At 38.3% G+C, this 13227-nt stretch overlaps 1 protein-coding gene across 14 annotated transcripts in view; it reads left to right on the top strand.

Annotated features, from left to right (window-relative positions):
* Positions 1-13227, top strand: part of IFT88 (intraflagellar transport 88) — an 80906-nt gene that overhangs the window by 5546 nt on the left and 62133 nt on the right. For 9 of the 14 annotated variants that reach the window (XR_014256195.1, XM_082435105.1, XM_082435104.1 and 6 more), the window contains exons 3-7: positions 3135-3197; positions 8558-8614; positions 9737-9790; positions 10399-10462; positions 11132-11201. Coding sequence is in view for 13 of the 14 variants with exons in the window: in XM_082435105.1 (XP_082291231.1) it covers positions 3135-3197; positions 8558-8614; positions 9737-9790; positions 10399-10462; positions 11132-11201 (308 nt within the window). In the remaining variant the exon portion in view is untranslated. The remainder of the gene's footprint in view (positions 1-3134; positions 3198-8557; positions 8615-9736; positions 9791-10398; positions 10463-11131; positions 11202-13227) is intronic. The other 5 variants (XM_082435112.1, XM_082435108.1, XM_082435103.1 and 2 more) reach the window with 2 other exon arrangements.

Here is a 13227-nt window from a genome sequence, read left to right as displayed (position 1 = left end):
GAATATGTAAGTTACAAGACTTAGATCACTTGAAGTACCTAAAATCAGTTTTTTTAATGTTCTAAATTTGAAATGTCATATAGTTATTTTTCTTCTTTGAATTAAATTATACAAGTATTTTATAGAAAAATTAGAGAATAAAAATAAATATAAAGAAAAATTAAAATCATAGAAACTGTCACCACCCAGAGATAAACATTAACTCACAGTGCTTAACGCTAAATGTTTCCCTATGCACATATGTATGTGTATATGTATACTGTATATGTTTTTGGATAAAATGGTATCATACTGTGTGTACTGTTTTGTCACCTGCTTTTTCCCTTTTATGAATATTCGCTTATGTCAACAAACCTATATCTGCTTAATATTTAGTAGTATAGTAATTACAGGATGAAATTGTTACTAAGAGAAATTCTTGAATATTTTAAATCTGTTTACATTATTGTGAGAGTTATAGTTTCCAAATTGTAAAAGACAAAAACCAAAGAAAACTCTTTATAAAGTTATCTTGAATTAGCATGTGAAAGAAAGTAAGGATGAAGGATGTGGGCGTTAATTTACTTGCTAGTATTTAAGAATCAAATATTAGCATTTAGAGGACTTTAAACTAATTTAGGAAATCTCATTCTAGAGTTTTTCATATGGCTTTCAGTCATTTTTGAATTGTTTTTTCCTCTGGAGAAAAATGTTTGCCTGTGAATTTGAGACCTAGAGAGAAAGCAAGAAAATAAAATAGAAATCATTCACTTACTCTATGTGAAATAAAAATCTAGGAGATACTGCTCATCATAGAAAATTTGAAAAATACATAAGATGGGAGAAAAAAATAAAATGACATGAATACTGTTACCTGAAGATCACCTGTATTATACATATCACCCAATGTTTTGCTGTATTCCCGTGTCTTTTAATATATTCAGGTTTTTCCCTCCCTGTATACAAACACTTATACATACACGGATATGATTACGTAGACTAGTTTTTAAAAATTTGTATTAAAGCATGGGCATTTTCCTAAGCAAGTATAAATTATGAAAACCATTGAATCTCCCCCTTTCTCCCAGTCGTAAAAGTTATATGTATAAAAAAAAAATATGTGCTCATTGTTGAAAAACAAAATTACCCATAATACCAGCAGTCAGAAATGAGTACGGTTAACATTTTGTTGCTTTTGTCTTTCCTTCATGCATACACATACAATTTTCTTTTAGCGTGTTTGGAATTGAACTAATGTTTCCTTTTCTGTTTGCTTATTTACATTCGGCTACATCATAAACAAAGTTTCATGGTACTAAAAATTTAAATATAATTTTAATGGCTGCATAGTACTGACTATATACAGTTGATTATTTTCTGACTATAGGATAATTATTTATAGTTTTCTGCCCCTATTAATAACAATAGCACAATGAGTAATTTTATGCATAAATAATTTTCTCTATTGTGATCAAACATTTCCTTGGGTAGAGTCCCACAAGTGGAATTAATATATCATCATGATCATTCTTGAAAACATCAGAGAAACTTCCTAACTCTTCAGGTCATCACAGTGTGGCTTCATTATTTAACTTGAAGCAAATATTCGGAATATCATACACAAAAATAAATCACACAGTAAAATAAAAAATTTGGTTTACCCATGGTTTTCTTTTATTTTAATTAATTGGAGTAAATTAATATATAACTGAATGACTTGAAACAGTTCCTAAGGTGTTCGTAGATTATGCAAATTGTTAATCAAATCATGAACAAAGGAAAAAATGACAAAAGTTGTGTTGATTTGGTATTTGTAATTGGAGAATTTGTTGTCAATTTTTAGTTTGTCATTGAGACTTTGCTGAGCTGATAAATCAAATTTTACTAATAATTTAGGAATACTGGAAGGCTTTTCCTAAAAGATGTGCCAAGGTAGTATAATTATTTCAAAGGCAGCCCGTGGCTTTGTACTTCGTGTGAAAGTTGCCTGGTTTCTATGGCTGAGACTTGTGTACTTACTTCATTTTATGTAGTTGATATGGAAGGTTATGAAGATTATTTTGAAGGAAAATTAAAGAAGAATCCTTGTACATAATCACATTTAAAGTACATTGTATTAGCATCCTGGTTATACAAACATTTTACTTTAATTGTCTCCAAGGTTTTAAAACGCTAATTGATATCGACTCCATTTTTTGTGTATTGTTTATGTTTGTTTTTTAATAATCAGCAAGTTTGTTTCTGTGGGAAGTAGATTGCAGTAAATCAGAGGTGAGTGTGAGTACTGAGCACAGATGTACAGAGGGCTGGAGCTGAATTTGTGCTGCTGAAGGGACAGGGGACAAAGGCTGCTTAGACTGGCAGTTGGAGAGGCTTGGTGCTTTTGAGAGAGGCTACAATGGCATTTTGTCCAGAAACCTCGGAAACACTGGTATCTTGCACTTGACTAATGTTACTTTCCTCAGATTCCTCAGGGAGAATGTGAACATAGGTCAGGAATCAGCAAAGCATAGTAATGTTTTATTTCAACGGAGGCTTTGGTTCCAAGTGGCATCACAGGTTGGACCCGGTGGAGCCTAGCCTGGCTCTAGTCTGAATCTCAGACTTTACCTCTCCCGTGAGATGAAAAGCCATTTTCAGTTGGGCAAGCAGAGATGAAACCAGAGCAAGTGTTTGCTCCATTTCTGGGAGAGGATACAGCCTTTTCTGTCCTAAGGTTTTCTCAGGTAAGGCTCCTAGCCATGGTCCAGAATATGGAAGAAGAGAGGGGAGGGAGAGAGGGAAAAAGGATGGGGGGGATTCTCTGTTCCTACCGCTCCAGCTGCTTGGAAAAGAGAAACAGAAGAAAGGCCATATCCTTGCAGACTTGATCTTTTAACCACGTGTGTTGATAGCACCCATTTAAACAGTAGCCAGTGAAATGGCCTTAAACTTGACTGACATTGTCAGTACTCCTCTCCCTAAGGGGGGAAGGGGCTTTGGCATTTTGTAGTGTGAAGGGGGATTTGAGGACAGGAGTCCTTGAGCCCTACCTGGATGTCAGCAGAGGGAGGAAGATGGATTATAGAGGATCGTGAACACCAAACAGTCGAGGTTAAACATTTAAAAAAATTGTCACTTCATGTTGAATGTTAAGTTTGCCTTTTCATTTTTAGGAATTGGAGAATGACACAGCTTTTCAGCAAGCTGTGAAAACTAGTCACGGCAGAAGACCTCCAGTAAGTGAATTTTTTTTATTGTGGTAAAAAACACATAATTTACCATCTTAACTGTTCTTAAATGTACACGTTGGTAGTGTTAAATTAATTCCCATTGTTGTGAAACAGATCCCTGGAACTCTCTGTCTTCCCAAACTGAAACTCTGTCCCCATTAAACAACAACCCCCATCTCCCTCCGCCAGCCCCTGGCCCCCACCATTCTACTGTCTTTATGAGTTTGACTATTCTAGGTACCACGTAGAAGTGGAATCATACAGTTTTTGTCCTTTTGTGACTGGCTTATTTCATGTAGCATAATGTCCTCAAGGTTCATCCACGGTATATAGCCTGTGTCAGGATCTCCTCCCTTTTTAAGGCTGAATAACATTCCATTGTATGGATGGACCGCATTTTGTTCCATGGACACTTGGGTTGCTTCCACCTCTTGGCTGTTGTGAATAGTGCTGCTATGAACATGGGTGTGCAAATATCTTGAGACCCTGTTTTCAATTCTTTGGATATATACCCAGAAGTGGGATTGCTGGATCATATGGTAGTTCTATGTTTAATTATTGGGGGAACCTCCATACTGTTTTCCATAGTGGTTACACCATTTTACAATCCCACCAACAGTGCACAAGGGTTCCAGTTTCTCTACACCTTCACTAACACTTGTTATTTTCTATTTTTTTGATAGTAGCAACTTTAATGGGTATGAGGTGATTCTCATTGTGGTTTTGATTTGCATTTCTCTGATGATTAGTGATGTTGACTATCTTTTCATATGCTCTTTGGCCATTTGTATATCATCTTTGAAGAAATGTCTGTACAAGTACTTTGCCCATTTTTTAACTGGGTTATTTGATTTTTTTGTTGTTGAGTTGTAGGAATTCTTTATTGGGTATATACTTTGCAGATATTTTCTCCCATTCTATAGGTTGCTTTTCTTAAATTCTGTTGATCGGGTTCTTTGATGCACAAAAGTTTTTATATTTGATGTAGTCCCATTGGTCTGTTTTTGCTTTTGTTGCCTGTGCTTTTTGGTATTATAGCTAAGAAATCATTACTAAGTCCAATGCCATGGAATTTTCCCCTATGTTTTTTTTCTAGGAGTTTTATAGTTTTAGGTCTTTTTACGTTTGGGCCTTTAATCCATTTTGATTTCATTTTTGTATGTGATACAAGATTAAGGGTCTGATTTCATTCTTTTGTGTGGATATCCAGTTTTCCCAGCACCATTTGGGAGAGACTGACCTTTCCACATTGTATGGTCTTAGCACCCTTGTTGAAGATCATTTGACCTTTTTTTAAAAAAAAAATATTTATTTAAAAAATTATTTTATTTTTATTTATTTATTTTTTTGGCTGCGTTGGGTCTTCGTTGCTGCACGCGGGCTTTCTCTAGTTGGGGCAAGCGGGAGCTACTCTTCGTTGTAGTGCGTGGGCTTCTCATTGCGGTGGCTTCTCTTGTTGCGGAGCACGGGCTCTAGGCTCGTGGGCTTCAGTAGTTGTGGCATGTGGACTCAGTAGTTGTGGCTCACGGGCTCTAGAGCGCAGGCTCAGTTGTGGTGCACGGGCTTAGTTGCTCCGCGGCATGTGGGATCTTCCCAGACCAGGGCTCGAACTCATGTCCCCTGCATTGGCAGGTGGATTCTTAACCACTGCGCCACTGGGGAAGCCCCTGTCCTCACTTCTGACACCAGTTGCAAAACCACCTTCAGCGCCGGTCCTTTTCTGAAAGGACTCGCAGAACTCGCTGAAAGCTGGTATGCTTACAGTTTATTACAGGGGAAGGATACAGGTTAAATCTGCCCAGAGAAGAGAGACACGGGGCACAGTCTCGGGCGGTCCAAACGTGGGGCTTCTGGTCATCCTTTCCCTGTGGAGCTCTGGGTGGCATTAACCTCCCAGCCACTCTGAGTGGTGGCGGTACTTGGGGGGATTGCCAGCAAGGAAGCCCTCCCACCACTCTGGTGTCCAGAGTTTTCATGGAGCTCCGTCACATACTGTCCTCATGGCTGCCCATTACTCTCCAGCCCCTCCTGGAGGTTCAGGCTCATAAGTCTGGAGTTTAGACTGTCTGGTGGCCAAAGCCCCCAGGCAAACGGGTGTGTCAGGCAGGACATTCCAGGGGCTTGCAGATCTCCTCCCAGTAGCAAAGGGCAAAGCCAGACCTCTATTTGGGTGAAGTCAATTCTTGACTACACATTCCACAAGCTATATTTTAATTTTGAGTTTACCTTCATTATGGAAAGAAAATTGTAGGTCAAGTTCTTGCACTTGGCTAATGACAAGGCCGTAAGCTTTTTGAGGAGGCAGACTGTCTTATTGTTCTTTCTTTGCCTGCTGTGGGTCCTCCACAGATCTTTATCACATGACTTAGTAAATAAGCAAACATTGTCTTCAGTTTAGTGATTCTGGGTGTCAGACAGGTGGTAATGTCTCCAGGCTGGCCCTTCATCGATATTTAGAAATGACTTCAGAGATCCTCACGTTATGCTGAGGAAAACAAGCCTGGGGAGGCGAGGTTTCGCACTTACCTATAACCAGGACAGAGCTCAGGTCTCCAGCCGCCTTGAATGATATTTTCATCACACCCTACTTACTATATTAAAGGGGAAAAAATTGTGCAACTGTTATATGAAAGGGACTGGGCTCACTCAAGAGGGACAAAATTGCAGCTAGCTCCAGAGGAACCTAAGGAGGAGAATAAAAGGGACAGAAATAGAAATTACAAGGCATAATGTATTATGTGCTGGAAAAAGAGTATAAATTGCTATGGGACCACAAAGATCAGTTTTTTATCACTAGTTGGGACAATCAGAAGAGGCTGCTTAGAAGATAGGTTTACAGTTGAATATTTAAGGATGTGCACAGTTCAGATTGCCCTTGAGATCTGTGAGGAAAGGCACTGTGGTGAGGGTGCAAGGTGAAGAAAGGAGGCAACATAGGATCCAGTCCACCTAAGAGATGAGTCCAGTGCCAAAAATAAAACCCAGAAGAACGGATCTAGTCATTAGTGAGTAGTTAAAAAGAAAAATGGTCTCTTTCCTTCAATTTGTTCTCACAGAAAAATATTGCTGAGACACACATCCTTCCTTTTCATGTTTTTCCAAGACCTGTTATCTGTCAATTAGGTCAAGTTTGGTAATGGTTTTGTTCAAATTTTCTATATTTTTACTGATTTTTTGGGGGGAGGGGGAACTACAGTTCTATTAATGAGAAAAATGGTCAAATCTTACACTGTGATTGTGGTTTTCTTTCTTTTTTTTAGGTTTTTGATTTATATATTTGGAGGAAAGACATTTAGAATTGTTATATTTTTGTGTTAAATTGACCCTTTTATTGTTATAAAATGTCCTGTCTCTAGTAATGCTGTTTGTCTGTTTTGTCAAATATTAGTATATTGCTAGAGCTACTCAAGCTCTCTTTTGTCTAGTGTTTACATTGTATGTCTTTCCCATCTTTTTGCTTCCAGTATTGTCATATCTATATATTTAAGATGTATTTCTTATTAGCAGCATGAATAGAGCTCTGGGTTTTTTGTTTTTGTTTTAATATTGTCAGATAATCTTCTTCTTTTAGCCTATTTACACTTAATGAAATTACTGATTTGGTTTAAATTTGTTGCCTTAGTATTTGCTTTTTGTTTTTTCCTGCCTTTTTCATGTTTCATTTTCTCTCCTTTCTTATCTTGTTTTGTTTGATTATTTTTTATTATTCCATTTCTCCCTCTGTTATCTTGGGAGCTTACATTCTTTAGCCATTTTTTAGTGTTTTTGTAAAGATTACAATACTCATCTTTAACTTATCAAAGTCTAGTATAATTTAGTATTTTACTACTTTCTGGACAATGCCAGAATTTTACGTTATTTTCAGTTTTCAGTTCTAGAATTTCCATTTATCCATTTTTTATAGTTTTTAGTTCTCTACTGAAATTATCATCTTGTCTTTTAATTCGCTGAACATATTGACCATAGTTGTGTTAAAGCCTGTGTCTGATGTTTCCATCGCATGTTTCCCCTTCTGCCTGTCTTTCCATTTATTTCTCTTGGTTTTGGTTAGGTAGTCTTGCTCCTATGTGTCTGGTTGTTTTTAATTGAATGCCAGGCATTGTAAATGAAGATTTTTAGAGATAATTTAAGACTGTATGTCTGTGCTGTCTAGTGTGATAGCCACTAGCCACATGTGACTATTTATATTTAAATCATTTAAAAGTAAGTAAAGTTGTAAAATCCAGATCCTATTGCCTGAGCCACATTTCAAATGCTCAACAGCCACATGTGGGTAGTGGCTGCCTTATCAGGACAGGTATCTTTTACTAGAGAGAATTTACTTTTGCTTATGGCCTCAGAGATGCAAGGAATTCTGAATCACCTCAAGCCAGTTGAGTTTGAGATGATTCTAAATTGGGCTCAGGTCTTAAAAGGGCTGGTGTCCTTCTGATTTCCCTTCCAGTCTGAGTGTAGCCTTTGGAGGTCAGTCAAGTCTGAATACTGGAGGATTCCTAGGGCTGCCACCTCAGCAGGCCCAGCTCCAGGGTTTATGTCTTCAGCCCTGTCTTCTGTAAAAAGCTCTGTTCAGCCTTGCGGCCTGGCCTTCCGCATTAACAGACACCCCTGGGAGAAGAGCAGCCCAGACGCAGCTCAGCCCTCAGTCTTCCCTTCTGTTCCTCAGCTTGAGGCCTTGTAATTCCTCATGGCCTTGATGGTTCTCTAATGTATCTAAACTGATTTTTTGAAAAAATATTTTTGTCCCCAGCTGCCTTAGTTGTTCTTAGAGGGAGAGATGTTTAAAGCAGCGGTCCGTCAAGCCAGAAGTAGAACTCCTCTAAGAATGATGTTTTAATCAAATACTTAAACAAAGATGCCCAACAGCTAACCTGTTTAGCGTACTTTCTCACCTCTGTGGTCCTGTTTGGTTCCATTTACAACTTTGTGATCAACATACTTTGTATCTTTATTTCAGAGATGAGAACATTTAGGTTCAAAGAGGTAAAATAAACAAGCAAGTAGAGGGAGAGCTGAGATTCAACCCCAGATTCCCTGAGATCCTCTGTCTGTTGTTAGACCCAGCGTCTGGCAGTGATAATCATGCAAAATGAATGGTAGGCGTGACCGTGAAGACTCATCTGTCTTATTGGCCCCTCAGGTCACTCTGAAGTCTCTTTTCTCCTTTAAAATGAGTTCCAGAATAGGTCTCCTTCCTGACACTTAAAATACTTGAGCTCTTTAATATTTAGAATAATTTAAAAGAAATTATTCTAAATATTATATAAATATTTCTCTATTGATGAGCCTATACTTTCTATTTCTTTTCCAGTATTCTATTATATAACTTAATCTGAATTCTATTAACTATGTTTTTTTTCCTCCCCAAGATAACTGCTAAAATACCAAGCACAGCAGTTGCTAGACCTGTAGCTACTGGATGTGGGGTAGGTTTTCTTAAGCTGAAGATATGAAGATGCATTTTCTCATACATAAGTTCAGTTTAGGCAGTTAGTTCTAAATAAGTTTGGCTGCCTTTCAGCCCATGACCTGGATATATTTTCCATTTTGGTTAGTCATGAACATTATAAATTGTTGATTAATAGGTCTGAATATTCTAGTCATTTTGGTTTAAATATAACAAAATATTTTATTGTCTTTTCCTACCTGTAAACCTTGTGTTTGTTGATTGACTTCGTTTCATTTTCTATATAATATAACCAAGTGTCATGTGTATTCCATTCGTATATCTTATGTGAGGTTAGATGTTATTTAAACATAATGTTTATAATTTTTAAAAACTTACTGATTAATACATGAAAAAATAAAATTTAAGAAAAACTTCAGAGGCATATAATTGGGTCTTGCTTTTATTTGAGATCGTTGGAGGAAAGATGCTATATTAAAATCCATAAAAGAAAATCTTTTAAATCTTGCCCAAAATACCTACAATTTGGATATTTTAGCTTATGTGAAATAATAGAGGAATGGGAGAAAAATGGAGGAATGAGGTGAGATAGTTTTTCTTAGTCTTTATGATAATATTTCTTAGGGGTCATAAAAATGCTTTTAGAACCTAGAGGTCCCGGGCACTTGCCTTCCAAGTGTCCCTTCCTGTGAATGAAGAAAGTGGCCTTATACGTTATATAACAGCGTATCATGTGACGCATACGTTTATTAATCAACCAAAGCAGGTATCACTCATAAATTTGGTTTTTGGTGATGTTTCAGCATAGGAGACAGCCAGCTTTTCTGTGAAGGGCCCTGTGGTTAGGCTCTTCGGAACCCGGCTCAGCATTCCCAGAGAGGCAGCCACAGACGATGTGCAGGCAAATGGGCTGCGGCTGTGTCCCAGTACAAAGGCTGAGGGTTGTTTGCCAATGCCTGTTTTAGAGTTTTATTGTTTGATCCTATATCCTCGGGAGATAAATGGAAAAAAATTATGTTTAGGTTTACTTGCCAATAGAACGAAGGAAAAAAAGTTATAAAGAAAACTTTTATACTTTGGTTTATAAAATTAAATGTAGGCCTTTTTTGGAATCGTTTTAACTTAGTTTTTTGTTTACTAGTCCAAGACATCCCTGGCATCGTCAATGGGAAGACCAATGACAGGGGCTATTCAGGTATCTCCATTGTGTGGGTGTTCATTTTGGGCCTTCCTGTGACTTAGAATATTATTACCAAAGTTTTTTTAAGTTGTTACTTATATAGTGACCCTGGTTCTTTAAACTGTGGGCTAAAGTTTGGACCGTTTGAAATCTTTGGTGGCAAAGTCTCTTTGGATTTATTTACTCAGGTCTCAAATGAAATCCCACTGGGAATGGACATAGGCCTGATAGTTTGCTTGTAGGATGTACTCTGGGACCCACTTTTCCTTTGCTGTCATTTACAGCAGTTTCTGCGGTTTCTCTCTTAGGCATATAGGAGACCAACCAAAAGTAGGGGAGTAGCCAGCTACTAAGCTGCATAAGGTACTACCTAAAAATCCTTAAGAGTGCTTTTCTTTTCAAACTGGGAGTAAGTCCAGTTACACAAGGAATCAAAATTTGACAGAGGAAAGGTGAAGTGCAGACAGGCTGGCACATGAGGAGGTGGGAGCACGGAGCAAGCCGGCAGGGGACGGAACCAGTGTTACACGCTGGGCTGTATTATGACGTGTGTCGTGCAGATCTGCAAGTAAGAGGCAGGTGTTATTTAAGAATGCTCTTTAAATGACGCTTGTTCTCCTAAGGATGGAGTTACTAGACCCATGACGGCAGTGAGAGCAGCTGGTTTTACCAAAGCAGCTTTGAGAGGTTTGTTCTATTTCAGCTACTAATTTTTTCACATCTTTAAATTTTTTAAATGTTTTTGTATGTGTAAATATATTACCATATTAAATAAAGTCTAACATGCCATTGATTATTTTAGGTACCATTAAGAAAGGAAAGGGGTGATGAAAATGTTCTGCCTCCCAGTTGAGGTGGTAGTTACACTGGCATGTAATCTGTCAAAATGTACCGAGTTCTACATCTAAAATTTGTATGTGAGTTAGAGCTAAAGAATTAAAGGTGAAAATAGTATTTTAATATATGATAAGTTAAATAATAATTTTTAAATAAAATTGTTGTGACAAAAATTAATGATTATTATACCAGTAATGGAAAATTAAAAGGCTAATACCAGGTTATTACTCACATGATTGACCATTTAGAGTTCATAATAGGGATAGTTTACTATGGGGGAGAAATATATACTGAGAGATATTTATTTTTGTTTTTACATGGTAACACACAGTTTTATTTACATGGTTTTATGTATGTTAAAAATCTTACCAGTTTCTCAATATGCAAAATATTTATGAAAGCATAAAAAATGTCCATTCCATTTAATAAATAGGTAAATTAAATAGCATGTGCGAGGTTTCATATCCCTTCAGTTGTGCTGGATTGAGCACTAAACGTGAACTCTTGACTGTGTCTCAGGCTCTGCGTTCGACCCCCTCGGTCAGTCGCGGGGCCCTGCACCGCCCCTGGAGGCCAGGAACGAAGACAGGTATGCAAGTCCTGTGCTGCTCTGCTGTGGTTGTTGCATGTTCTTAACTTTTACTTCTCAAGTACATAATTCTTACATATTTGAAAAGTTTATGTCAGCAGAATAGTAACCAAAGCGTCATCCCTGGTTCTCGGAACTAGCAAAAGAATCAAGTCTCAGAAAAGCAGCCCTGTGTGTTCCATGCAGTTTTACTGTAATATTGTTGACTTGAAGATGTGTCTTATTTTTATACGTGCCAATATTGATTCTCTTGAAGGCCAAATGGGGTTGTACATGTAATAAGATATTCTTATTTTAAAAGGATATTTCAAAGAAAAAAATTAAGAAAATGTATGTTAGTTTGTCATATTGATATTGAGAAATATAATTTTTTATAGAATTAACTTAGTTTTGTGCCATTGAGTAGAGAGTAGCTAAAAAGCTACGGTGTAGGGCTTCCCTGGTGGCGCAGTGGTTGAGAGTCTGCCTGCCAATGCGGGGGACACGGGTTCGAGCCCTGGTCTGGGAAGATCCCACATGCCGCGGAGCAACTGGGCCCGTGAGCCACAATTACTGAGCCTGCGCGTCTGGAGCCTGTGCCCCGCAACGGGAGGGGCCGCGATAGTGAGAGGCCCGCACACCGCGATGAAGAGTGGCCCCCGCTCGCCGCAACTAGAGAAAGCCCTCGCACAGAAACGAGGACCCAACACAGCTAAAAATAAATAAATAAATAAATAGATGTATACAAAGTTGTTAAGAGAATAGATCTTAAAAGTTCTCATCACAAGAAGAAAAAACAATTGTAATTAAAAAAAAAAAAACTACGGTGTAAATTCAACTGTGTACATTTACTGATATCTAAGCACCATTAGATTTTACAAATAGTGAAAGCAGCCAGCATTTACCGAGTGCTCACTGTGCGATCACTGCGTGCCCTGCGCTGTGCACAAGCGTCCCCGAGAAGACCGAGCTCTTGTGTCATCAGTTCAGGGGGAGGGAAGCATGGAGAGCTCGCTGGGTCAGGCTAGTAGACGGCAGGACTGAGACTTGAACCCAGGCGGTCTACTTCCAGGGCTCATGATTTTAAATTGTAATTCTTAATACCGGTATTTGGGCTATTGTATAAATTACATAATTTCCTTTTTTGACTAATAAGGAACTTCTATAGAAAGTCAGTTTACTTTGTATCCTAGTTAATGACAGCAAGTTTGCTAATAAATACATGTTATCTTAAGTATGTCATTTAGGATCCTTTCAGCTACTAACAGCTGAAAACATCAGGAAAAACACACACAACAAGAATGTTTTATTATCTCCCATAACAGGAGGTCTGGAGGATGGTTAATTTAACTGCTTAATAACCTCACGCTGGTTCAGCTTCTTTCTGATTCTCTTGGCTCTTCTCCAGAGCCTGCCCATCCTCATGATTCCAGGAGGGCCGTGGGAGTTCAGAACCTTCCTGCAGTTGATAAAACCTAGAGTCAGAAGGTGCTCAGTCTTAGGTCCCCTTTGAAGAGCAGGGATCTTTCCGGGAGACATCTGCCCCAGGCAGACGCGTCGTCATTTCTCATTGGCCAGAAATTCATCACACGTGCCTGATGGAACCAGACATTAGGCAGGAGGGTGAGACTCTGCTGTAGCCTAGCTTCCGCGTGCGGGGACGCAGGGCGGCGACAGGCTCCTGTGGAGGCGCCCAGCAGTGTCTGCACAGGGTTCATTCTCCTGGCAGCTGGTAGGGACGGGGTAGTGACTTCCACTGTCTTCATCAAATTCTCTTACAGAGTTTTAGCGTTACGTTTTTATATTGATATTTTAGGCTTAATGATAACAACCTGTAAGCAGCATTTAAAGACATTTATTAGAGTGTTTCAGACAGCTTGAAAATAGAATTCTGTACTTTGAATTCGGAACTTTCTAACCTTTAGAAAGCCACCATCTATTATTAGAATTTTGCAATTTCTATAAACTAATAAAATATGTTGTCTTAATCCCAGGTTTTACTGAAGAATATGATTTTATAGACAAACCTATACTGTGAAATTTATTC

Source organism: Balaenoptera physalus, assembly GCF_965194825.1.
Source record: "Balaenoptera physalus genome assembly, chromosome: 18".
Classification (NCBI taxonomy): Eukaryota; Metazoa; Chordata; class Mammalia; order Artiodactyla; family Balaenopteridae; genus Balaenoptera; species Balaenoptera physalus.
Note: the sequence above shows the minus strand (reverse complement) of the source record. Positions and strands in the feature narration are given on the sequence as shown.